Source organism: Fusarium pseudograminearum, chromosome 3 (assembly GCF_000303195.2).
Source record: "Fusarium pseudograminearum CS3096 chromosome 3, whole genome shotgun sequence".
Lineage (NCBI taxonomy): Eukaryota > Fungi > Ascomycota > Sordariomycetes > Hypocreales > Nectriaceae > Fusarium > Fusarium pseudograminearum.
This window is the reverse complement of record NC_031953.1, coordinates 4,266,463-4,292,764: the sequence shown is the minus strand read 5'-3', so window position 1 is coordinate 4,292,764 and position 26,302 is coordinate 4,266,463. Positions and strand designations below refer to the sequence as shown.

The 26,302-nt window shown below is 49.0% G+C and overlaps 9 protein-coding genes across 9 annotated transcripts, besides 4 other annotated features; 5 read left to right on the top strand and 4 right to left on the bottom strand.

Moving 5' to 3' along the window:
• Window positions 1-354: 354 nt before the first annotated feature.
• Window positions 355-787, top strand: FPSE_04237 (uncharacterized protein; the record flags this gene model as incomplete). The annotated part of the gene is made up of 2 exons (XM_009257355.1): window positions 355-544; window positions 600-787. The coding sequence occupies 2 exons, from the start codon at window positions 355-357 to the stop codon at window positions 785-787; spliced, it is 378 nt and encodes a 125-aa protein (XP_009255630.1).
• A 454-nt stretch (window positions 788-1,241) lies between these two features.
• On the bottom strand, window positions 1,242-2,113 carry FPSE_04236 (uncharacterized protein; the record flags this gene model as incomplete). The annotated part of the gene is made up of 2 exons (XM_009257354.1): window positions 1,242-1,803; window positions 1,854-2,113. 2 exons carry the CDS (start codon window positions 2,111-2,113, stop codon window positions 1,242-1,244), a joined length of 822 nt encoding a protein of 273 aa, XP_009255629.1.
• Window positions 2,114-4,080: 1,967 nt separating this feature from the next.
• Window positions 4,081-4,995, top strand: FPSE_04235 (uncharacterized protein; the record flags this gene model as incomplete). Its single annotated transcript, XM_009257353.1, has 1 exon — window positions 4,081-4,995. The coding sequence occupies one exon, from the start codon at window positions 4,081-4,083 to the stop codon at window positions 4,993-4,995; it is 915 nt and encodes a 304-aa protein (XP_009255628.1).
• A 514-nt stretch (window positions 4,996-5,509) lies between these two features.
• On the bottom strand, window positions 5,510-5,912 carry FPSE_04234 (uncharacterized protein; the record flags this gene model as incomplete). Its single annotated transcript, XM_009257352.1, has 2 exons — window positions 5,510-5,542; window positions 5,667-5,912. 2 exons carry the CDS (start codon window positions 5,910-5,912, stop codon window positions 5,510-5,512), a joined length of 279 nt encoding a protein of 92 aa, XP_009255627.1.
• A 940-nt stretch (window positions 5,913-6,852) lies between these two features.
• Window positions 6,853-8,706, bottom strand: FPSE_04233 (uncharacterized protein; the record flags this gene model as incomplete). Its single annotated transcript, XM_009257351.1, has 1 exon — window positions 6,853-8,706. The coding sequence occupies one exon, from the start codon at window positions 8,704-8,706 to the stop codon at window positions 6,853-6,855; it is 1,854 nt and encodes a 617-aa protein (XP_009255626.1).
• Window positions 8,707-9,403: 697 nt separating this feature from the next.
• Window positions 9,404-9,423: a microsatellite.
• Window positions 9,424-10,243: 820 nt separating this feature from the next.
• On the top strand, window positions 10,244-11,700 carry FPSE_04232 (uncharacterized protein; the record flags this gene model as incomplete). The annotated part of the gene is made up of 2 exons (XM_009257350.1): window positions 10,244-11,264; window positions 11,312-11,700. 2 exons carry the CDS (start codon window positions 10,244-10,246, stop codon window positions 11,698-11,700), a joined length of 1,410 nt encoding a protein of 469 aa, XP_009255625.1.
• A 59-nt stretch (window positions 11,701-11,759) lies between these two features.
• Window positions 11,760-11,795: a repeat region.
• Window positions 11,796-13,586: 1,791 nt separating this feature from the next.
• Window positions 13,587-13,630: a repeat region.
• Window positions 13,631-13,972: 342 nt separating this feature from the next.
• On the top strand, window positions 13,973-14,951 carry FPSE_04231 (uncharacterized protein; the record flags this gene model as incomplete). Its single annotated transcript, XM_009257349.1, has 3 exons — window positions 13,973-14,066; window positions 14,126-14,185; window positions 14,239-14,951. 3 exons carry the CDS (start codon window positions 13,973-13,975, stop codon window positions 14,949-14,951), a joined length of 867 nt encoding a protein of 288 aa, XP_009255624.1.
• Window positions 14,952-15,295: 344 nt separating this feature from the next.
• On the bottom strand, window positions 15,296-19,568 carry FPSE_04230 (uncharacterized protein; the record flags this gene model as incomplete). The annotated part of the gene is made up of 6 exons (XM_009257348.1): window positions 15,296-15,325; window positions 15,364-16,149; window positions 16,201-17,941; window positions 17,993-18,981; window positions 19,031-19,057; window positions 19,107-19,568. 6 exons carry the CDS (start codon window positions 19,566-19,568, stop codon window positions 15,296-15,298), a joined length of 4,035 nt encoding a protein of 1,344 aa, XP_009255623.1.
• Window positions 19,207-19,340: a microsatellite.
• Window positions 19,569-20,078: 510 nt separating the features above from the next.
• Window positions 20,079-26,012, top strand: FPSE_04229 (uncharacterized protein; the record flags this gene model as incomplete). The annotated part of the gene is made up of 3 exons (XM_009257347.1): window positions 20,079-22,902; window positions 22,954-23,414; window positions 23,466-26,012. 3 exons carry the CDS (start codon window positions 20,079-20,081, stop codon window positions 26,010-26,012), a joined length of 5,832 nt encoding a protein of 1,943 aa, XP_009255622.1.
• Between the last annotated feature and the right edge of the window lie 290 nt (window positions 26,013-26,302).

Genomic DNA, 26,302 nt, shown 5'->3' with positions numbered 1-26,302 from the left:
ATCGCCTGCATAATATCTCGATGATGATATTAAACATAGAGGCAGAAAGTAGGCAAGCTCCTTCCGACATGAACACTTTCCCCCCATTTCTTCAAGCCTCACTGCGTCATCATTACTCCCTTCACGTGCTTGGTCGCACCGCAACAGGGAGCTCTTTCCCCGCGAGTGACATCATGCAGCTATGACAAGCTCTCAGCGTCAAGACATAAGTTACAAGAGCTTTCCTTTTCTCCTTCCAATTGTTCATTCTACTCATGCTCATATTCAGTTTTATCAATTGACAATCTCTCTCTCTCTTCTAAGCAATCACGAACAAATCAACCTTTCCCACCAACACAACAACCCATCACCACCATGTCTTTCCTCACCAAGAACGTCATCCGCCGTGCGGCTCTCGCTCCTCGCGTCATCGCTTTCCAAGCTCCCCGAACATTCACCACTAGCTTCGCCCTGCAGCGAACTGCTACCGATGCTGTCAAGGACACTGCTCAAAAGGTCGACCGTGTTGTGAGCGACAAGATTGTCGATGGCATTGAGGCTGGACGTAAGTCATCGGTCCACCTTGCACTAATAACTTCATTACTAACAATTATTTCCAGAGGAGGCTGCTGCCACCGTTACCAAAAAGACCCAAGAGCTCAAGGGAGATGCTGCTGCTAAGGCTCAAGAGGTAAAGGGTGAGGCTGCTGGCAAGACCGAGGAGCTCAAGGGCGAGGCCAAGGGCGCTGCTGAGCAAGCTAAGGGCAAGGCAAAGGGTGCCGCCGAGGAGGCTAAGCACAAGTTGTAAGCGAAGAAATGCTTCAGCTTGTCAAGATCGAGAAGGGAAATAACGAATGTCAGACCTAATGACGGTCTGTTGTACAATTACAAGCCATGCATCTCACGATTAGGCGATCAATCATAATGCATTAATTTTTTTTCATTCGACACTATTTCGCAATCAATTTTACTTCATGATGACACGATTCTTAACAAAACATAAAGCATTCAATCTATAGTGTAAGACATACGTCCTCATATTTGATTATGGCATATGTCTGACGTCATTCATTGTTCTCTAAAACTTTTGACTATTCTTAATCCATTGGAACTATTCTCATTATTACTCATATCTGGCTATTAGATGAATACTAGGTCCAGTTCTCAATCAAATCATTAACATACATACCATGCCATTGCATTAATTCACTATTTGATCATACCACCCTTCCCTCAGGAATAAGGCAAGCTCCACCCGCGTCCTAAGCGATGTTGGCCTTCCTAGGCTTGACATCGATTTCGCCAAGAGGGAAACGAACCCATGTCGTATCCTCGGTCATGATGCCTGCGGCTCCCGCGTAAAACGCTGCTGCGGCGCAAATGACCGAGAACGCACCACCTGTCTTGTTGATTCGAATCGCCGCAATAGGGTGACTGGTCTGTAAGAACTGAGCCATGCTGAGGAAGAGGAAGGCGAGGAACAAAAAGCCAAGCACAACCAGAATGGCAATGTTCGTCTTGAGAGCGGCTATGAAGAAGATGAGGGTGAGGAAGCACCATAGGATCAAGAAGATGCCCAGTGCAAAGCTGTATGCGCGGTCGTCACCCTTGTATGCATCCTTGATTGCAAGATCAGGGACGAAGAACATGGCAAAGGCTAGCCAGAAAGCACCGTAGGAGCAATGGACAGTGGTACCGAAAGTGTTGCCCACACGGAATTCCATGAGACCTGCGAAGAACTGCGCGATGCCACCGAAAAAGACAGCCAGGCCGAAGATGGCTTGGTCGGGGCCAATACCGCCAAAGGGGTTGGATCCGGGAAGTCTTTATAGAAAGGTTAGTATATAATGTATATAGGTTTGTAAACAACTTACCCAGCACCGCACTGGTAGAGACCGAGAACAAAGGTAGTTAAAGCGAAACTGATCAAACCAAGAGGACCAGGGTTGGCAACTTTGAAGAACGAAGGGTTGTAGACCTGCGACACCATGGACTGGTGAGGCTTCTGGACGTTCTTGTTTCGTTCTTCATAGTAGTGGTGAGGATGGTTGCAATGATAATGGCCACCGTCTTCCTTGTCGGTATATTGTGTAGGGGTAGTTGCCCCGTGGGATGGAGGAGTACTGGAAGACATCTTGTTCAAGTCTTGGTTGTGGGATGGATGAAGAACAAGTAGTAATAGACTATATCACTCGCGAGAGGAGGGACAAGTTTAAATACAAAAACCTGGAGTAATATCTTTATCAACCCACTTAGGGTCCAAAGCTTTTTTTTATGTTAATGCAACTGAGTAAGGGACTTACCCCGTATTCTATCTCGCATGACGAAGAGGCGGGCATCCAATTAATCGGTCTTTAGGTTGTTATGTCCCCCCAGCCGAGAGAGTTACTTTGGTGCTGCAGGATCAGCAATAGACTGAAAACTGATATTCTAAATGTTGATCTATCCATCATCTGAGCTCAACGACCCACGACGCTAACATGACTTGAACAGGAACGACACCAAAGGGCCGAGGATGGGCGTGGAGAATAGCTATGTGGAGGTTCCGAATAAGGCATGATGTGACCTTTGCAAGCAGAGCATCCTGGGAGGATATGGATATGTCGGCACGCGGATGTAGCGAGTTCGGGGTTGCTTTAGACGAAGCGGATCCCACATCCAGGATCAGATCCAGTCGTCATGAGTTAAACAGTTGGTGATGTGCAAGGTGTGGCAATGGTTGGCTACTTTTGAGTCAAGTAGATGCAAAGATTTCAAATCAGATAGCCTGAACCATGTCTTGTTAGCTAACCGAGGAACTTTCCGTCGGTTTGAGATACCATCAGTCCGGGATCATGCTCTGTATAATCTGACAAGCAAGAGCCGACATTGAGGCACTGGCCAAGCCGGGAGGAACACATCCTGGTCCTGTCTAGCACCGTTGAGCCTCAACACAAATCAGCGGGGAGCAGCTGTAGGCCCGGAGATATTACAACGTGAAAGCCACCCTAGAAGCTTTAGTAACCACAGAGAAAAGCTTGCGGTGGAGTCGATGATCAAATTGTGTCGTGAGAGAGTGGAGTGATTGTCATCCCCGTCGGAAGAGTTCCGCTCTGGGGGGGCATCTGTCTGAGCTAATGAACGTGGGAAAAGGAAGCTATCCAGAGTCATGTTCGAATAGTAGATGGTCTCATTGGCTCACGGCATATGAAATGCCGTGTCCAGGTACCGTATGTCTGGACGATCTCCGGACGGGATCTTCCCCATGGGTGACGAACATTATTTTGCCTTTTTACCCCAATCGCGGAGTCGGATATGAGTTGAGTGAGGAGAAGCATAAATGGGATTAACTAAAAAGGAAGATATTCGTGAACCTTGACTAAATCTATGATTAGGCCAGCGCCTCTAATGACGATAGCGTTAGCGGTGCGCCGTTATTCCCGATGGATATCACCCTGGTAGTTTTGATAATGGTAACAGTATGCCATCATCCTCGGTATCGCTTAAATGGAAGCTCGGCTATGTTTAGTAAGAGCACCGAATAACTCAGGAATACTACATATGCCCCAATTCCAAATATCTATTAAGACGGATATGTCGGCAAGATGTACCCTTCTTTAGAACGTATTGTTATGATTCAAGTCGATGTTTCTTCTTTAGCTTTGCAGCAGATTTACCCGGTAGCGATGAGTCAAGAAACTCAATGGTAGTTTGGACGGATTTATCTGAACGGTTCTGTCTTTAGAAACAGGGGTGTCTCGGCATGTCGGCAGATCGAAGCAGGGATATTTTGGCAGAATGTCTCACCGAGGTGAACTGTCCGGTGAAGAAACACTTGGGTCTCGTGACCGTGGCTATGGCGCTGAATCTCCGTTCTCGGCCGGGGTTTTAGATAATCCCTGCCATGCACCTTTTGTGGGGTTACAGCTGAGCTCCGAATATGCGGGCATGATGCGCATCCTCATTCGCTGCGCGTGATACGCCGCCGCTCAAACATCTGCCGCCTTTCACTATCATTTCCTGCTCTAACATGCTCAACCCGTGATATCTAAAATCTCCCAGGCTCGCGGCGCTGAACATGTTTTCAATGCCTCTGAGCTTGCGCCAACTATAGCCACCGTCATGCCGCTTCACAAAACTGCCGTCCTTTTCAGCTCTTGTCATGCTTTCCCCGCCGTCTCAAGTCTCCCACCTCTACGATCTATAACGTCATCTAGAGGGGTACGAACTAGCTATGCTCCAGCAGCGACTTGCTCGACAGAACGACATAGGCGATATGCCACAGTAAATAGCGACCAGAGAGGCAGCTTCAGCCATAATGAGGTCCCCCAATGGCCCAAGCATAGTTATCCTTCTCCCTACGAGATCTTCTCCATGAAGAGTGACGCCCCATATACAAAGCATCGATTTTACCAGCTTGTCAAAGTCTACCATCCCGACAGACACAGCCATACTTCCGATATTGATAACATCCCCCATGCCATTCGATTAGAACGCTATCGCCTCATCGTTGCTGCCAATGACCTCCTCAGCGACCCCTCGAAGCGCCAACTCTATGATGTCCACGGTCTAGGCTGGACCGGTGGTAAGCCCCAGACACTCAATGAAACTGTCCGCAGCGCCGACCGTGCCTGGCGCCACAAGGCTGGATCTGCTGCGAATAATGCTACGTGGGAAGACTGGGAGCGTTGGTACGATGCTCGCGACGGCAGGGTTAGGGACACTGGGCACATGTCCAATGGTTTGTTCGCCACAATCGTTGTTGTCATGTGCATGATAGGTGCCTTCGCTCAGATGAGCAGAGCAGAGCAGTATGGCGCCGACCTTATGGAAATGAAGGCACAGTCGAATCTTGCCATTGGACAGCAGGTTGCACGTCGAAACACGATTGCTGCCGGCAGGTCAAAGGACGAGAGAGTCGATATGTTCTTGAAGGACAGAGAGAACCTGAATTATGCCTTTCAACCTGGGAAGTACGACAACGAAGTGTTGGCAAGCCATGCTCATGGCCATGGGCATAACGGAAGGTCAGAATAGTGACAGACCCATCTCGTGGACGAGGCAACATGGGGTTGGTGAGAACATACCTTGATTTGCTTGCGATCCTTTCTTCTTTGTTGGGGAACAACATCGTGTCTTAGCACGTAAGGAGCCTGGAGTTTGATGGTATTGATTATTGGCTATCCATATTTGTGTAATAAAAATTTGTGCAGATGCGGATATGGAGCCCTGTTACGGGCATGCGGCGTTTACGAAGCATATTTGTTTGCCATATTAAATGATATAAAACATACAGTTACATACAACCGAGTTGCCTTCTTAACATCCGTGATGCCCACTGCGTTGTTCATAGTCTTGTGGGTTCCCTTGGAGCATCCTATTGGAGCAAATTATCTAAGGCTAGGTACCTAATCTAGCTACGTAAAGCATTTCACAGCATGTAACAACTCCTGAGTGAGTGAGCTTTCACAAGTTTCACTGTCCGCCTCCACCCCCTATTCTGGGTTGTAGCACAAGATCCCATCGTCTCACCCTCACAGAAACACCGAAATTAGGCCAGCCCCTTTTCGAGCAGGAAGCCAGTCTGTTGATGATTGACGTACAAAATATCATCAAAGCCCCCTCCTTGGACTCTCCTCCCGTTCTTCACCTGGGTCGGTCCTAGATGATAACGAGCTGAACCTCGATGTCAAAAGCATCGGGCTCACGACGCGACGACCAACTCGAGATGATTCAGCTCTTGACATTGATGAGATAGGCGATATACCATCGTCCCCACCACCATCAAGACTTGCCGACGGCTTTGAGCCCTGGAGTTCTGCGACACGTCCGCCAGTAACAGTGTAAACCCGCGGCTTCTGCCATGCACGAGTGAAGCTCTTCACCTCTGCTACCGCAGGTTGAGGTGTTGGCGAACGCACACGGTCACCATAACTGACCCACGAACTCGCCATATTGGATGTTTGGTCACCCTGACAGCTCAACTCTGCAATAGGAGGAGGGGTTGGCAATGGTGAACTTGGAGGCGAAGGGCTAGAGATTGGAGTTTGTAGGGGAGTGACTCGATGGATCGTCGGGCTTCTGCGCTTTTTATAGATAAAGAACCATACTGCCAGTGCTATTGCGATCAAGCAAAAGATAACACCAAGAACAACTGCGGCGATATCTCCGTCTGACCAGCCGCGGGAGTCGTGAATTGCTCCTGCAAGAGAATCGGGGTTCTGACTGTTAAGAGGACTGGCCGTAGGGTGTTGCGTGTTGTTTTGAGTAGTAGTATCTGGAGTTCCTGCAATCCTCGTTCGTCGACTTGAAGGAGTAGCAATCGACGCACTATCTTGACTTGTTCTTGTATATGGATTCATCGTCTCCCATACTGTTTCTGTCTTTATACCATTATTGTCATTTTCTTGATCGTTCGGGATTGCTGTCTTAAATATTGAGCCATGACTGGTTATCATTGTTCGTGGGACGTCGTCTCTGTCCTTGTCAGGGGGGAGCCCAACGTGAGTTGGGAGAACAATAGACATGAGTTTGTCAATTTCGACGAGATTTTTGTTCCAAATGCAACAAGGCCTGTTGTAAACAAACTTGATTTTGGGGGTACTTTGGAAAGAGAAAGATTTGTTTATTCAAGACATGTGCAGTGGCCATTTATCAATCGATCCATGTTTGCTACTCTGTGCCTCAGTGCGCAAGAGAACCCACTGACTGGTCACACCAGTGATGCTCGGCAAAAGCCTCATTGTCGGACGGGGCAACTATCTTTAGCTGTGGAAAGCGCCAGCTTGGGTTAATAGTTCGGTGACACGATGTCGCTATGCGGATGCTTCAGTGGACAAGAAGAATGGTTGTGCTATAAGTGACTGTAACATTCCCGCTTGCCGGTGAAGTGAATCACGTCCTCCGTAAAGTCTCAACCTTTGCTCTCATGACACGCTCAGCATTCGCAGGGACGATACGTTCGGTGGGTCCAAGACGCATCATCTTGCCCACAAGAAACATGAGTTTGCCCTGAGGGAATTGTTCAGAGTTGGCAAACTCTTGCAATATTTTATCCTCGCCTTCCATAGCCTCATCGGCTAGTTGCTCATATTCCTCCATTGATATCTCCTTGAACCACAGGTCGTTGTCTTCAATAGCCTGAGTGACTCCTCCCTCAATCTCCTTGAGGTAGATGGCGAACAAGAGCTCCTTGGCCACTTTGCCCGTGATTTGCTTGCGTATCAGGTGATAAAGAAGCTGAGAGAGATCAGAATCAGGAACCTGCTCACAATCGCCTTCCGGCGTGAATGCTAGGTCTCGGGCTGCGAGCGGTCCAGCCTTGTAAGTGGTAAGCCGACCCAACTCGTGAATAATCCAATTACCGACCACGGCAGAGTAACTCTTGAACTCTGGCATCTCGGCTTCATCCATGTCTTCCGCGAGTTTTTCTTGGATTGAGTAGAGCACCTTGTAGTAATACTGTACACGCGAGCCATTTTCAAGGTTAATCAGTGACAGTGCATCCTTGGCCGTGAGTCCAAATTGAGCGATCAGGGTGTCCAGTTCCGAATCAGGTGTCACAGCCAATGACTGTCGTAAGTGGCCAACCAGGTCGTTTCCAATAACCAGAGGCGCAATGTCAGGGTCAGGCATATACCGGTAGTCGACCTCGCCCTCTTTTCCACGAAGGCGCCGCGTTTCCGTAGATCCAATAGACCAACCGCGGGTCTCACTAGGGATAGACCGTCCAGCTTCTAATTCACGAATTTGTCGGTCACGCTCGGAAATGATGGCGTCTTCAACTGCCTTGATGGTGCTCAGATTCTTGATTTCGGTTCTCGTACCAAGTGATGGGTTGGATCCATCAGTTCTGCGAACAGAAACATTGACGTCGGCTCGCAGACCACCCGTCTCCATGCCTGATACACAAGCATCGACGGTGTTTAGCAGCATCTGGATCTTTCGCACAAGAACAGCAGCAGTGCGGGGATGATGGAGTTCAGGCTCTGTGATGATTTCAATCAGAGGCACGCCTACACGGTTGAAGTCGAGCCACTGGACCTTGTCAGTCTGGGCCAGCGTCTTTGCTGTATCCTGTTCGAGCTGAACCTGCTTAATTCCGATAGTCACACTTTCCCCATCTTGAGGAGAAATTCCGTCGCGAGCAAGAAGAGTAATGTGACCGTTCTTAGCGAAAGGTTCATAGTACTGAGTGATTTGATATCCTGAAGGTTGATCCCACCAGAAGTAGTGTTTTCGATCAAATCGACTGACTTCCTGGACTTCGCAATTCAGGGATAGGGCTGCACGGAGGGCAGGAATAAGAGTCTCTTTTTGGAACAGAGGCTGGCTGCCAGGCATGGCAACGTCGAAAAGTGCAACATGGCTGTTTGGCTCGTCGTTGAAAGACGTAATAGCCGGCGAAAATAGTTTGTGGGCAGTGTTCAGCTGGGCGTGGATTTCGATACCAACGGTCAACTCCCAGCCATCTACTGTTTGAGAGTCGCCCTTTGTCTTCTTCTTGCCCTGCTTCTTTGCTTTCTTTGCCTCATCCTTCAGCTGCTTACGCAGAGGAGTTGGCTGTACGGGAGGTGGCGTGATAGCTTCAGGCGAGGTGTGCAAATGTCTGGTTGTGTGGGCGATAGATGCAGCGGTTGAATTCAATGCAAGATGTCTGGATATATGGCGTGTACCGATACAGCCTTGCCGTGGTATTTGACCTTTCAGCAAGTACTTGCTGAGGATCGAAGTTGGTATGCGTGACATTATGATGAGAAGAGCGGATGTTTTATTCAGGCGTTGAGAATTTGGTGATTATGACAGCTCAATTTAAAAGTGTTTGAGCTTGGCTTGATCTCAATGGTAGGACAGGATAGGTGTGATTGTAAGGGAGCGCAATCGGCATAGAAATCTGGTGGTGTGTAGCTCAAGAGCAAGAGGGTTGCAGTAGTAATGCGATGCGCTATGACCTGGCAGCACAATTGAGGCTGATTATATGCCCTTCATTGTAACAAGACAAAGCGTTGTTTATGTTGTGACCTCAACTCCAACCAACTCAATTGGTCTTTGGAGAATCTCGAATCTTTCCTATGCTCGTTTTCATAGCTGTGGTGGGGCTGCGACGATATTGGTGATGATTGTTCTGGAGTGAGCGTATCACGTGCCTTAACAGAATGTACCTTTCTACTATCAACACTTAAATCCTCTCTACTTTTGACGTTGACATTCCTTCATCAAGTTATATCAGTATTGGTGATCTCACTACTATCCAATTATTATCTCTATAGCAGATCATTACCTGACTAATTTCCTTCCTTTGTATAGGATCATTCCTGGCAGCTTTCTCAATAAAGTACGAAATACATCAGGTCCAGGCTCAACCCCCCCGTGTTTGATATTGTACTGCTTATTTTATACATTGTATACATTGTATACCTTGTTTCTGGGGCTGTTGCATGCTTGAATGACATGACATGACATGACGGAGCTTACCAACACCATCCGGGGCTCCCTTCCAATCTCACATGCAATACAATACAAGCCTTGAGTTGTCGCTGATACTACCCACGCTCCTTTCTTCCTTCACTCCCCCACCATCTTCTCCCTCTCTACCCCAATGAGTTCAAGTGCTCAGACGAGTTCTGCGGCTCACCTGTTGGCGCTATTGTTTCTTGAAACAAGGCAATCAATCAGGCGGACTTTCGATTATGGACGATAAGTTAGCTACATCGTCATCGTCTTCTTCTTCTCCAACAATACCATCGCTAGCTTATACCTTTTCCATACGTGTTTCAAGAAGTCTTGATTTCTCCATCGTGCACTTACGCTTCTCAACCCCCGCAATCCTTCATACTTTATATCCAGTCAAAGTTATCGGAATCTTTCTTTGTCTTACCTCGGCTTCCAAACCGTCACGTCAGATCTTACTCTTCCCTTAAGGTTGACATATTTTGCGGTTGCTCACGGAATCCAACATCGGCTCCCGGTGTTACGGTACAGTCCAACACTATATTCGGCATATCTTGGCCATATGTAGTGAGTTGCCGCTGAGGCCGAGACGCTCAATATGCTCCGTTGCTGAAAACCTGGCGAACAACAAGCTTACACTCGGCAATATACACTGCATCATCCGTGTGTATAGTTGAACACCATCGTACAAGGTTTCATTGATAAACTCACTTCTGTCATCAATCGCTCGAGAATCGAGAGTTCTTTTAGGATCTGAGATCCAAGAAATCGACAAATCTGCAAAGAAGAACCCTGAAACCAAAAAGGCAATTCGTTTACTTTGCGCAAATTCAGAATGAGCGACAGGGCTCAGGCTCGAAACAGGCCATCTTGGTCTTCAGCCGAGGGCGCGTCGATACAAAAGGCTCTATCCCACCAGTCCACTGTTGAAGACTGCGAAGAGAATGCCAGCCAGTCACCGAGTGAGGGCGGAACTCAGCGTTTAACGCCGACCAGCTCGTCATCTAAGACGGATCACACCCCCTCCAACGTCCAACGCACTGTTACGCAGCTTACATCCAGTGATAATGCAGCTACCTCCAAACAGACCGGCAATAGGAGCAAGAATATGAGAGAAACCAGAAACCCTAGAAGCAAAGGAGCACATCGACCTTCCAGTATGTCATTCTCCGGACCCGACCCGAACGCTGTGGCCCATGACGCGTTCCAGTCTTCCCCAGAAGCGGGCTATTTCAAGAGTCCACTCAACGGTCGCCAGGCACAGGCAGCTGGATATGCACCTTCAGCTGTCGCCGTTGCCAATTACCCTCAGTCCCCTACCAGTCCTTTAGCTTATCCAGTTTGGGGGCCAGCGCATACTCCTGCTGGCTATCCTCCCCAAGAACCTTTCACACCGCAACAGCCGGGCTTGCCGCACATAGATCACCATTATCCATCCAGACTTGCTTTCTCAAATCAGAGAACTTTGGCATTGGAGCCTGCCTACCACAGCCAGAATCAGTCATACGACCCAGCATACTCTGAAACACAAGAAGACATGGCTGCGCAGAACGATGATCTGCCAATTGAGGCTCTCGACGGATATGCGGAGATAGCAGCCAGACTATCAGGCCAATGCGATCCACGACTAAGGCCACTGTATCGGAAATTCGATTGGCTCAACCACCGAGCCCTTCTATATTTACAAGATCAACTAGGAGCGTATGAAGAAGAGCTTATACGGTTGGACTCTATTACTACACGCCATGGCGGGCACATGGCTGTCTCCGGGCGAGAAGAGCGGGCTTCCAATCATGATATTCACCGGAGTAGAAATCGGCTAATGGACAAGATCGACAATGTTCTTCGCCGGTATAGTAAGTATCGCTCAAGCACATTACGTATATTCATCTAATCGTCCCAGGACACTTGGTAGTCTCTCTTGAAGAAATGCAGAAGCTACCAGCACCGACAAGCAATGATGTTCAAGCCTACAGAAATTATCTTGACAACCGGCAAGTCCTAGTCGAAGAGGAAACGAGGTTTCTTAGAGCACCCGATCTAGTTGCCTTGTCGCAAGGACCAAGAACGAATGCTCCCGGAAGTGATCAATCAGCGCCTGCTCCACTTGTGCCTCTACGGACGCTAATCAGCGCATTCTCCATGAGTGGACTTTGCCTCGCAGTACTTTTGATGGTCCTTCCTGATATCATGACTCGTCTAGTCATGGTGCTATGCTATCTCGTTCTTATAGCAACTGTGCTATCTACCACTGGGTATTTGCGCCGGCTGAAACAGCTATTCGAGGGCTAAATGATTCAGACTTATGATTTTATGACATTTCTGGGGTCTCTTATACCATTGGGTTCATCTTTTATTTATAATTCTTTTTTATTTATTTTTATTATCAGCGGTTCCATCAACAGACGGCAGTGCAGGGCATTGCAAACGGCGGACATGTTACCCAATACCGCCAAAGCTTTCAACAATTCCGGGCGAATGGTTTAGTGGTATAATACTCCCTTAGCATAATTCGACCGAATAATCTGGGAGTGGTCCAGGGTTCGATTCCCTGTTCGTCCATTGCAGGTGGTTAGATTCCATCAAATATCCTCTTTTTGCAACTTTTGCCTTTTTCTTACCCTATAACAAACCAACTCCAATATCATCCGCAGCCATGAACGTTTATGACATTAGCTACCACTCTTTGTTTTGATTTATTATTTCCCAGCACACGATACCTCAAATTCTCACCACCTATCGATTTCATTGAATTAGAATGACAGCATGAAACAAAAGTGATGTGGTGGTGCATTGTGTTCACACATACGGGTTAATGAACAGCACGTAATGAGAACCCCAACTGATACACAAAACTACATCTTTCAAAAATTGATTTCAAAATCATACGTCAAAGCCAAAAGTCCTCTCCTCGAATACTAACCACTCAAGTTACACAAGGGCTCAACACAAAGCTACATCAAGAGCATTTATTGGATGACAATCAATGTGCTAGCCACTGTTCTTCTTCGGATTTCTGTATACAAGGGCATCTCTTGTGGGAACGCAAAGGACCCTGAGACATACCGTTTTATTATGAGAACCGGCAGACTCGCTTAGACAATCCTCAAGCTCTCCCCCTTTATTAGTCCAGTCAGTTTGCCTGACTCTTCTCGGAGACGGTCTGTCCCTCATCGGGTATTCACTCTGAGGCACAGGCGAGTGACATGGCACAAGCGCACTGCTCAGACACGTGTTGTAGAGACAAGAGCACAGCGTATTCAACTGAGATTACTTTGAAATCTGGTGCACGCATCGTATTTATGCTGAGCGAGGAGACTTGCAGTGTTGCTCAACAGAGATGTTGGGTCTGGACGGACGGAAGGGCAGGTAATAGGGTATGAGATACTGGTAGGGATATGCAGATCAATCTATCTCTTACAGATATGACTTATGCTGTGTAGTGTACAGAAATGCGAGATGCCGCTGCGGTTGTAACGTGGTGCAGGACCCGCAGTATCGCACTTTCAAGGAGACAATTCAGTGGTAAGAGTAATTAGACATGAAGATGCAAGGATGCAGACCGAGGCGGAGGATAGTCGAGATAGCCATTGTTGAAGAGACCAAGCAAGGGCTGTATTGTTCTGCCTGTATATTCTCCAAGGCAAGTAGAAGATTCTACCTAGCCATGGCTGGAGATTGATTCTTGGTGTTGAAGCACACTGAGCAATATCAAAACCTCTATCCAGCTGCAATCGTGCCAGGACATAAGGAAAAGAATGCTAAAACAAGAAAGGAGAAAGAAGTATATTAAATGTTGTGCTATTAAATCTATGCATCCTCTAAATGGCCTCTGTTGGACAACTCGACTCTCCATCTCAGGGGCAAGCACCAAAAATGGGATGCCTCAACACAACGTCTGGTGCAACGGGGACCAGTACCACCAACCAACGGCTGTTGCTAGGTTCTCTCACTGAGTGAGTAAAATATTCCCTATTCATATTCATTATTGTTGAACCGTTGCCCCTTGAAACCAAAAGTTCAATCAGTTTTCTGCTGCCACTGCCAAACGGCCGTCAGGAACAGGCAAACCATTCACCGACTCTGCGCCTGGGAAATTGTTTACGGCGACCTGCCTTAGGTTGCCGGGCAGAAGTAGAAATAGAATCTTCCCGTCGTTTGTTTTTCTACTATTTCTTTCCTTCTCCTCCTCACCCTTCTCCTCTCCCACCTCTTCTTCCTCTCTACATCGATCGTGCATCTCTTCACAGTCTTGCATTATCACTTTGTATTCCACAACCGCCTTCGCTACATCATCTTCAGATAATAAATCTGTGAGTATTCGCTCCCCTTTGCTCTTCATTCTTCTGCTTTGCGAGGGCTTGTGATCTGTCGCTGGTGCTTCTGATTCTTCACATGCGCCCGCTACACCACTACCACTGCCACCATCCACCACTTGACACTCAAACATATCTTCCTTCCCCATGTTCTCCCTTCTCTTTTACTCTGGCATCGCTCTCCTGTATTCATTACCGACACAAAGAGCCGCTCGCTAACCTCCCCAAACAGATCTCTCACCTTCGCGATGGCTGTCTACAAGCTCAAGGCTCTCGCCAGCATTCTGGCCCTCTGCGCTACTCTCGCTGCCGCTACCGGCACCCAGGGAGAGAGTGTCCCGTGTATGTGTTCGTGACCCCGAAATATCTTCATTATCCTGCCTATACTAATATCTATTCAGCCGCTCACACCGAGACCGAGACCCCCTACACTCATGAGTATGGCGCCGCCATTTCTGACGGTATGCTACTCCTCCATCTCTCGCTCATTTTATTGAACATACTGACAGACTAGGCACCGTCATTCACTCCATGACCGTCTGCTCTATCGTCCATGAGACCAAGTGCGTTGACATCACCTCCGCCGAGGGCGAGTCCATGCAGCCTCCCCCTGCTACTACCGATGTTCCCTCCGGCCCCCCTGGAGAACAGCCCTCGGTTCCTGCTGGCGGCGAGCAGACCACCTACCACGGCCAGGGTGTCTCGTCTGGCACTGAGGATGTTCCCGCTTCCTCTGTCCCTATCGCTTCGGCCATTGTCTCCTCCGTGGCTCCTGGCGCTTCTGAGACCAACTACGCTCCTCCCGCTGGTGTTTCTGACTCCGCAGCCTCTGCTGAGCATGGCTCCGTCCCCGGTGCTAACCCTTCCGTTGTCAACCCTTCTGTTGTCAACCCTTCCGGTGCGATCCCTTCCGAGGGTGGTGAAGTTGTGCCTCTGCCTTCTCTCATCAGCACCACCGATGTGTCTGGTAACCCAACCATCCTCACCACTCTCTACAGTGAGCCCTCTGCCGCTGTCGGCGACACTGCTACTGCTACTGTCGTCACGGACTCTGAGACTGTCTACGACACGGCCGTCTCTGGAACCGCCACCGGCACTGACGCCGAGGAGACCGATGGTGTCACTCCTACTGGCACCCCCACCGTCACTGCCTCTGCAGCTGCCAAGCATCTCATTCCCGGCGCCATCCTTGGCCTCGTTGGCATCGTTTTCGTTGCCATCTTCTAAACAGCCTCTAGATCATGCTTTCCATGCATTCGTCGCACTGACTTATACTCGAACATTTCTTCCGCACTGGTGAGAAGGAAATAGTGTTGGATGCCTTGACATGGTATATCACTAAGTGGTCGTTGGTTTGAGCTCAAGGAAGTAGTAGATTGATGGTACAGGATTGTGGTTTTGGCATTTCGGAACCGAGTGGAGGATCATAATACGAGTTGTACTTAGGTACTCTGAAAAGAATTCGCTGTTCACCCATGCATGACCTGTCTTTATTCATTCATTCTACTGGATACCTATATGCGCCGTGAAACTTTCCAGACTAATGCGCTATGTATAAAATGACCATCTCTTTATACACCGTCAGTGCATAGACGCCTCAACTAGAAATCTCATATACTCATTCTTTAACGTGACACACAGGACAACCTCCCCTCATCTTGTCTTTCAACAAACGTGCTCTCATCACCTTCATGTGCACAGAGTACCGACTTCCTTCTTCAGATCCATTGCCAAGATCAATGTCCATCTTCTTGTTCCCGTGCAGCATCTCCAACAGATGGCTTACATGGAATACATGGCCACATGCATACCCTACTAGCGTCTCCATCTCGTACTCGGTGAAAGGCTCGTGGCATCTTGCGCAATGCCCTGGTTTCGGCACCCGGTGGTCATGCTTTGTAGACGGGTGAGAAGCGTTCCGCTCAGGGTTTTCAGGATCCGTGGGGACATCTTTGACTTCAATATCCACATGTTCTGGATCCTGCTGAACTACTTCAAACTTGATGCCTTTCCGTTGGCCAGCCCGGAGCTCGGTCTGGGCTGTGGCCACCTCGCTGCGAAGGACTCGTGCGACTCCAGAGCTAATGCTATATTGAATCTCGTGTTCCTTCATCATATGCGTGAGCCCCTCCCTGAGCCCCTCGATCTCGAGCCCTTCAGGAATTCGTTTCACCACAGTGATTGGGTTGATGGCTGTTCCGACTTGCTCGAGGAGACCTCGAATGAAGCTGGGTTTGTCCATGCTGTATTTGAGGAGATCCTCCCACAGGTCCGGATCGTCTTGTTCCTTGGCAAACTCAATGGCCTTGTGAACATTCTTCAGACGATCAATGATGAGGTAAAGAGCGCGCTTCATTTGTCCGGTCTTGGAGTATAGGAACACAAGCTCATCGTAGTATGAGAAGTTCTCACATTCTTGAACAGCCTGGACTAAATTAGCACATGGATCAGAGTTTTGATTCAGCCCTCAACTTACCTTTTCGAATGTGTATGAGACTGATGTTTTCAGGTACTCCATAAGCAACGACCGGTCAAAGGTCGCAAAGAGGTGGACCGCTAAATCTGAGAAGCTGTCCACCAATGATTGACTGTCCATAACAAGCCGGTCTACATTCTCTCCTCCATGCTCTTGGATACCTTCGCCTCTCCACAGACCTCTGAAGTAGAAGTATATGTACAGATTGAGCTTCTGGGCAAGAAGCTGCTCCACAACCACGTCGGGGCGTAGAAGACCATGCTGAGCTTCATCAACGAGCAGAATTATGGCTTCAGATGTTGCTAGTTCGAGCTCCTCTGCTGTCATGTGGTCAAGCTTACCGGGCGGCACTCGAAGACCAATAAAGCTGGGGATATCGTCCTCAACAGCTTCGGCAAGATGGTTGTCCCTAATCAACCTGAAGGCCGAGTCCGCGTCATGAAGTTTGATATAGCATTTGAGAGCCTCACGATATCGTCCGCTGGCCTCGTGTAATCTCGCTAAGCTCTCCATCACAATTTTCCAGTCTCGCCCCCTCTCACCATCATCAATGCTGTCTTCACGCACGTCCCGGTAATTGAGCTGGTTTTCCAATGCCGTCGTGATAGTCTTGACATCAAACAGTTCGGGAGACCAACGATCCAAAAGTTCCCTGAATCTCGGTTTGTCGTGCTGAATGTAATAGCCGAGCACAACTTCGTATATGGTTGAAGGAAGTGGTGGGTGCATAGGCTTTGTGGGGATATAGTTTGTGATTGCATCAAACCTCTTTGCGCCGGCAAACGTCCAAACCCATTTCTCCCATCTGTCTGGTGTCTTGAGCACTTGTCCGCAGATCTTGCCTGCAGATACCCAATCGTTCTCTTCGATGAGTTCCTGGATCCAGAGCTCTCCGATGCGACGCTTTTCCTTCTCTGCCGAGGAATAGAAGTCCCTTACCTGCGAATCGATGACAGACTCGTCATCGTTGAACTCATCACTGGCCTCCTGATTTAGTGTCGGAGTGGGGGGAGTGTTATCGTTGGCTCTCTCGCCAGCTGGAGCCATGATCTCTGGGTGTTCGTCGAGCAACTCCCACGCACGCTGGTACTGTTGACGCTCCAAGAGCCATCCCAAATGATCACTCAAGTCTCGCCTGGTTGCGAGGATGCAGTCATACGGACTATGTATGAAGATCTTTACGCCAGGCTTTATGAGACCTGAATGAACTGTTGGTGAGAGGCCTCTGCTTGTCCCAGGCCGAATCGTTCCTGCTGTACTCCCTCTTATGCTGGAATCATCACCGCTTCCACGGCTACGGATACTTGCCCCAGAGCTGAAGAGGGAGCGAGGATTGATGGCCGCATTCCACATATCCGTGCCAATTCCAGCTATTGCCTCCAGAGCACCTCGAGAAGAAGCAATTGCGGATGCGGCGTTGCGTGCAGGCAAAACTCCCAAATGATAATCACCCGACGATAACCTCTCATAACGACTGACGCTCAGGCTGTCCTTGTCCGCTTCTGCTTGAGAGTTGAGATCAATGAGACGCAGTTCTGGCGGTTGGTTATTTTGCCGACGGGGAAGGCCGCCTGATGGTTGGCTTCCGGTAGAAGAGTTGGATTTGTGCCTTTTATCTGGTGAATTTGAAACAGAAACAGCACCTTCGTCTTCGTCATCTTCTGGTAGACAGTATGCGAGTACCAACAAGAGATTTTGAGTATATAGCGAAATGCCGGAAATAATGCAATCCATGCGGAGTCTGGTTCAAGTTAGCTTTTACTCGGCATAGCAAGGCCAGGCCCAAACTTACATCTTGACAATCTCAGCACGCCCAATGGTCTTCTCTCCAGCGTGCCGACCAACACCAACACCCCCAGGATGGACGTGTATAATCCATATTGTACCACCCCAGCCTACGAGCAATCGCTCGATGCCCTTCTTGCTTGCTAGAGCATGTCCTTTCAGCTTTTCTGTAGCTGGGGAACTGCTCTTTTCAGTAGCGCTCTGGTCGGTTTCGTCCACTTCGACAGCCTGTTCATCAATCCATTCAACACGACCTTTCCATACACTGGCCATGGTTTCCCATTCATCTGTCTGTGGTCGATCAATGTGCCCAACTCGTTTCCATGCGTCTTCTGCATCTGCACTTTCGAGATGTAGTTTTGATCGCATGATTTTGATGCCGTGCTCGTTTAACCAGACCACATATTTCCCAGACAATGACCATTTGATGGTACTGATGGTTCCTTCTCCAGAGTGCAAAATAGTATCTTTGCCTGCGTTGCCACCAAGTCCCATACTGCCCAGCCAGCCGGAAGCTGTAGCGGCTGCAGTTCCAGTCGTAGTTGAAGTACTGCGACCTGGGCCGCCTCCCGCAGTAAGAATAAGCTGGCCAGCAAGACCTCCTGACAAGTAAGTCCGATCTGTTTTAAACTCAGGAGATAGAGCTACCGTTTGTACAGGACGAGCAAAGTTCCGTAATTGAACATCTTTCATGTCGATCAAGTTCTGGACACAAACGTTACCGTCTAACGAAGAAGTTGCAACGTAGATGTCATTTGATGGCGTTCGTGGGATTTGAGACACCTCTCGAGGCCTTCTCGATGGTGCAGGGGATGATGAATCGGTTTGGCGGCTGGATGATATGCTGGCATTGCTGTGAGCTCCATGCTTCGACACCGTCTCTGGCGTGTCGGTCGGGAGAGGGGGTGGATATGGCGATATTGATATAGATGTTACTGAAGCAGAGTGTGCGTGGTATACCCTCATGGACTGGAACATGGGGAGCTGGACGATGTGCTGGGCGAGAGTTAGCGGGAGACAGGTGAGCGGTGTGCCCACTACTTACGATATTGCCATTATGCGTTCCAACAATCTATCTTAGAGTCAGTACAATGTTGGATTTTAACAGATATCGAGCCTACCATCTTATCTCCAGCGACAAGGAACGCGCTAGTTGCGTCGCCGTTTCGATATACTCCATTAAGGTGTTGAGTCAACCGAGCATACTTGAGTTTTGGTTCTTCGTCATCGTCCTCATCGTCATCGTCGTCTTCTTCCTCGTCGTCATCGTCTTCTTCTTCATCATCATCATCGTCTTCCTCGTCTTCCTCGTCGTTATCATCTTCCTCTCCGCCTTCTTTGTCCTGGTCTCCATCTTGGTTTGCCTTTCCATCGTTGCTTCCTGGCGATGTTACGTCTTTCGCACTAACATCCCCCTCTTTGTTTATGGATTCGGCCTCGGAGCTGTGCGCGCCATCGTCGGAAGTATCATTATTTGTTGGCGGAACTGGTTCGCTTGATGTAGGTGCTGCCTCATGTTCAGGTTGTTGAGTTTCGAGAGCACGCGCCTGGTCGTGGCTGGGTTCCAGTGACTGGTCCGTCATTGTACTGATGGCAATGGTATCATGCTGAGAAATGAGAAGGCCCAGAAAGAGAGCGAGGGTATGGGGTGCGAAGTTGAGTTGTCAGGATTCGGTAAGGTAGCAGAGCGCCCAAACCAGAGCTATGACAGCTCCCACCGACAACTAAGAGTAGGTGAATGTACCTTGTACCTTGCAGCTACGTCACGAGGCAGCTCCAAATGAGCTTCGGTTCTAGACGCGCTAAAGAACCTAGAGATTCAATTGAAGGTCGGTGTCGGCGCGCCTACCTAAATGTCTAGCCCCACTACTAACGGGGGGGTGGTAGGTACAGTCTACCTCTGGAGGGCACAGTGCACCAGGCAAGTGAATGTCTAACACAAACAAATATCTTGTCGCGCAACAATACTTTCGATTCGTTCATTGAAAGACTTGTATAGGACCTCGAATTTACGACTAAAGAAGCTCTCGATAACCTCCTCGACCGATCGACTGAACCAATAAACACAAGCTGCTTATGGCGGCTGCCGGAACATGGCGACGGTGAAGTCCCTGGGGTTGCATCAGCCCTCAGGGCTTCAACATGCCATCAATGAACAATTATTACCACCCAATCCGCCGTCGACCTCGTACACTTGGGACATCTCAACAGACGATCGATGCGATGCAAACCTCGAGGACGAGCTACTCACCACCGAACATTGTGTCATATGGTGTCGAGGTGGCATATTTCGCAAGACGTTCAGATTCGAACTCGAAAAAGAACCTGTTATACAGGCTCTGCTAGCATATTTCCCTGCTTCAAAGGACGACAAATCTACGCAAGATGACGATGCTCGATCAGACCAACGGCCGGCTTTGTCCAAAGCTTTAGTTGTGTTCCTCAAGACACAGGCGCACATATACTTTCTGTCTGGTACTAGCCATATTGTTCATATGCCATTCGAGGTTGAATCCGCTTTCGCAGGCCCTGTTGGAGTTATAATTCAACGCAAACAAAAAGCCGAAAGCGTTGCGCCTATATCTTTGAAGTTTCCTCGAGTCCCACCAAACTCATTTGTCTCTTCGCAGTTGACAGCATTCAATAGCTCTCAGCAAACCGCCTTCTCTGTAGAGGGCCTTGGAAAGCCCAAAGCGCTCCCACTTCGCTCAACGCTGGATAATTGTTGGGAGGCACCGCTGGAGCAGCCCGAGTCTCGTTGGCCACGGCTTGTCTCATTAACGGACCCATTGCTTGAACTCGGACTGGTTGTCACGAACCAGGAATCCCAGAATGTTAAAAGTCTGAGACAGACTGCAAAGAAAAAGCTGTCATTCCTTGATGCAGCGGAAGAAGTTGTACATGTGGAAGAGATCAAGATCCCTGGTGCACTGACTCAAGATCTAAGCCAACCCCTAATCATCGCGGTTACGATCAACCGTGAAACTAGTGAATACACTGTCTGGCGCCTCACCTACCTGCAACATGAAGACCCTTTTCTGAATCGGCAAAAGGATGCCAAGTCAAAGGCTGCTCGGCGTCGTAGCTCCATGCCGTCTGCCTTTGCGAGTGCCCCTGGAACGCCTGTGCAGCCTAATCTCCGGGAGAGTTTTGGGGCCCCCTTACCAGGAAAGCGGCAGAGGAAGAGTGAGAGGCTTGAGAAGCCTATGATAGATCTCGTCTCGTCTTTGGAACAGCAAGACAAAGAAGGCACCGGTGCCGCACGCAGGAGCTCTCGCAGGGTCAGCTCCATGTTGGCGAGAGCTGACTTATCTGCTTCTCATGACCGGGCCATAATGCCAGAACAGCCATTGCATCCCAGCCATGTAGGGGCCAGGAGACATGAATCTCAGGGAAGTCGTCTAAGTGCCAACTATGCCCATCAGATTCATCCTAGTTTGAGCAGTCTGCTAGCGGCACCGTTCTACGAAGGCCTTGACGAGGGGTTTCACAACATGGGCCTGGAGGACCACGAGTTTGATGGGCTACAGCATGAAATATTGTTCGCCAAACTTCAGAGCGTACCCATGAATAACTCCAACGTGCGGTATTCGCATCAGCCAGCCCGCACTCAGACCAAAGTTTTTATCCTAGTAGCACCGCCCTTTGCTATTGATGGTCATGACCAAAGTCAACTTTTGATTGGCATTCAGGACGCCACCGAGAGGCGACTTCAACTCCTTACTTTAGAGCTGGGGATTCAGCGCGGAGGCAACAAAGGTACCAAAGGTACTAAAGGCGGAAAAAAGAACACACCTGACGGCGCCACTGTGTTGGCAACTGTCATCGATCGCAGGCATGCACAGAATGTCGTTGACTCTTGCAAAGTCGTGGATGGAGATCACTCTGCAATCCTGATTCTTTCAGAGTCGATGGATGGTCGGCACGAATTGAGCACCCAAGCGCCTTGGAGTGTTCTTACAAAGATATCGCTTTCTCTTCTCTTCGTTGACAACACTAGAAGCTTGCAGTATCGAGGCAGGGCCTTGGATCGTGACGTCACACAGAGAAAGTCTGAGGTTATTGATTTCAGTAATGGCAGTATTGTTGGTGTGCGCCATCCTCGACAAGGGGGCATCGTTGACGTTGTTGATGCTGAAGGTCGGCTGCATGAACTTAGAATACAACTTGAGCCGAGATCCCCTCATGTTCGCAAGGTTCTAGATGTTTGTCGTAGCATACTACCCCATGCTCTCGGCGAACAAATCTTTGCTGGCTGGCTCCATTGTATGCAGTGGTTGGGAGGTTACGAAGAGTCAACTGCAGATGTAGAATGGTCTGCTATGACTATTCTGCTCCTGTCTTTATTCCTGAATCTCACTCGCAAGGATTCAAAACCATTCCCCAAAGCCCGTCTCCCTGCTCGCAGAAGAAAACCTGCTCCGGGTTCCGTTAGTTCAATAATAGAATCTGAAGACTGGAAGTCGTTGGAGGCTGGTGAAGCATCCAACTCGTTGGGATGTCCAACATGGATGATGAACAGGGGCTGGGAATGGGTATTGGATGAAGACGCAGACAATACAACATCCTCAGAGGAGAACCTGTCCGCAACATTCATTTCCAGACATGTCTCTTTAGCCAAGGAGTACATAGTCTCTGCACTTGGTGAAACGGCATTCGGACAGGCTGGATATATGCCGACATCACTGGCTAAAAGCATGGAAAGTCGGCGCAAGGTAGCTGTTGATGTGTTTATGGGCCTGCACCTGCTTCTTGAAGAAGAAAAGTTGGATATCATGACACCAGAATTCAGATCACCAGGTCGTGCTGATCTCCGTGTTATTATGTCTCAGATCGCTCGGTGGTTTAAGTGGCATAACTTTACCTCCACATATGAAGCGGGCATACAAGAAGATATTGATCAGCGTCATGACTCTGGTGAGCGCAGAAGCTCTTGATTTTCGATGGCGAATACTAACCATCCCATAGATCTTCATCTTAGACCCGCGATACCTCAGCCTCCTATACAGCCGGACGTCATTGCTTGGGTTCAGGCAAGACTTACCGGAGACCGAAGGATTTCCTATGTCACCCCAGCAGATATTTATTATGCTGGCTCGCAGTTATCTGAAGCAGAAAAATCGCAAGACCCACGATGGGAGCCTATACTTCCTAGAACGCTTATGTTTAAAGAATTCTTTAGACTTCTGAAACCAACCACTAGTGCGGTACAAATGGTGGAAGCCATGCGGGATGCCGGGATCACAAATTCTGTGCTTGATAGCCTTCCGGAAGCTGTCCTTGTGCCTCTGAGGGATGCCATCTCGTTGTGTCAACCACATCCGCCAACCTCTTGGTCAAAGGACCTCCTCGAGTTGGTTGATCGTAGGGATATCAGTCTCATACTAACCCCTGGCAAGCGCCCCAAGCCAAGCGCTTCCAAGATTCTGGTAAGATTGGAGCAATACCTTTTTCGCTGGTCGTCTACTAACGAATCTTAGACGCCCACACATAACGCTACCTGGGATTACAAACTACTCTGCCAAAGCGTTGACGAATCAAACAATGTTGGCTATGACGAGGGCGAAGGAACTGAACGTCAAGCTGTTATTCGCTCCTTGTTCAAAGAAGATCGTCGCCTGAACGAAGCTCAGGACCTACTTTCAACTAGCAAAGCAAGACTCGTTCGACTGGATCCTCACCCAAGCTGGCCAGAGAGTGCATATCTTGAGAAGCAAAAGGAGCTGGTTACAAGAATCGCTACAGGCACACTGGCCATCCCTGCTGGGCGAGGTCTGTTGTACTACAGTCTGCGGTATCCGTTGATCACGCAGAAATTCCATATCGGCGGGTTCAATCTCAACTGCATCGTGAAGCCAACAAACACCACGGTGGGCGTAGACAAAACCCAGTTCTCGGAAGAGAAGGTCTGTTGGGGCTTTTTCCATCAAGGTGTTGCTGCTGGACTCGCCATATCTCCTCAAGCCCAAGGCATCGATACGTCTTGGATTCTCTACAACAAGCCTGATCAGGACCTCAACAACCGCCACGCTGGCTTTTTGCTTGCTCTCGGCCTGAACGGTCATCTGAAGGATGTGGCAAAGTGGGTAGCATTCAAATACCTAACACCAAAACATACCATGACCTCCATCGGCCTTCTTCTAGGCCTAGCTGCATCCTACATGGGCACGATGGACTCGCTGATTACGCGTTTGCTTTCCGTCCACGCTACGAGGATGTTACCGCGTGGTGCAGCGGAGCTCAACTTATCACCTTTGACACAAACTTCGGGCATAATGGGTATCGGGCTTCTTTACGCCAACAGCCAACATCGGAGAATGAGTGAAATCATGCTATCTGAGATTGAGCACATTGATGAAGAAGATGAGGAAGAGCCCCTAAGAAGTGAGTGTTACCGACTGGCGGCCGGCTTCGCCCTTGGATTCATCAACCTAGGCAAAGGCAATGATCTCAAGGGCTTGCACGACATGAAAGTAACAGAGAAACTGATTTCTCATGCCACTATTACCAAAAACATCGAGATAGTTCATATCTTGGACCGCGCAGCAGCCGGAGCTGTCATGGCCTTGGCCCTTATTTACATGAAGTCAGAAGATCAGATCGTGGCACGCAAGATTGATATACCAGACTCGGTCTTGCAGTTCGACTATATCCGACCTGACATTCTCCTCTTAAGAACTCTAACAAAGAACCTCATCATGTGGTCAAAGATCGAGCCAACCTTTGCTTGGATTCGTAAAAATCTGCCACGCCCTTACCGCCCACAGTTCAAGCTACAATCAACTACAAAGCTGCAGTCAACTGATATGGCGTTTCACAGCATAGTTGCTGGTCTTTGCTTTTCGATTGCGCTTCGCTTCTCTGGAAGTGCGTCCCCCAAAGTCCGAGATCTTTTGTTGTATTATTTGGACCAGTTCATGCGGATCGCACAGATACCATCCACGGCGAGCATGCATCCAAATGGTACGCCGCCTTACGATGAAGAACTGACTCGAACCAACGCGCGAATGTGTCAGGATGTTGTGGCCATATCAGCATCCATTGTCATGGCCGGAACAGGCGATATCCCCGTTCTTCGTCGGCTACGCGCTCTTCATGGTCGTGACGACGCCGAAACTCCCTATGGGTCTCACCTTGCTGCGCATCTTGCAATTGGAGCTTTATTCTTGGGATGCGGGACAGCGACCTTTGGTACCAGTAATCTTGCAATTGCTTCTCTACTCGTATCGTTCTATCCTATTTTCCCCACGAATGTTATGGACAATCGCTCCCATCTGCAGGCTCTTCGCCATTTTTGGGTGTTAGCTACAGAACAACGATGTCTCGTTACCAAGGATGTCCTAACTGGCCAACCGATCTCTGCACCGGTTCAAATCAAGATGCGCAAGAACACATCCACAGAACCCGTCTTGAATCGAACAGCACCCTGCATCCTGCCACCAATTGATCAGATAGCCAGTCTCTCAACCGCTTGTGGACCTCAATTCTGGGACGTGGAGCTCGATTTCTCCAACCCAGAAGTTCGAGCTGCTTTTGAGGACACGCAGAGTCTCTATCTCCGTAGGCGTCCACCACGTGAGGGAGCGTTCGCTTCCACCCTTCGCGCACTCGGTAGTGACGAGAAGGGTACAGATCCCATGGAGTGGGTGTTTGGCCTCGATAGTCTTCGTGGTATTAGTTACGCGGAGCGAGCGGTGGTGCTTGAGCGGGGAGATGACACCCAGCACACGGGCAGTGCCGTCGATGCAAGACTGGAGATGGCCAAGGGTATTGCTGAGGGCACAGATAGAGAGCGGCTTGAAGGGGCGAGGTTACTGTTCGAATGGGCTTCTGTGCGCGATCGACTACGTGAGCCTAACATGTTGGACAGCCAAGAAACCATCACAGAATCACACACACATCACGAGAACGAAGGATTGGACGAGCAAGAGACCACAGTGGAAGACGAGGGCGTTTGGTGGATGCGAGACAGCGTGGTTGAGAGCCTCAAGGGCATGGTGTGGCTTGCTAGTCGAGAGGGTGAGTAGCAATATTTTCGACCATTCAAGCCAGACAATCCATATTTTATCCATTGTAGTAGTTATGAGTGTTTCCACCACGGTCTGGCATGCTGGGGGAAAATATCACATGTGGTTACGAGCTATGAGAGTAATGATAGACAAAATCTAGCTTATTGAAGAGCTTGCCAATATCCATAAAATCGACATAACGTGACGACACTGTGCCGCACGATCATCACAAAAGAACGCGTCCGAGCTGAGGCGAGTAGATAGATGGTTCATTTCAACAATCAACGTAAATTCCATTATCCCCCCTT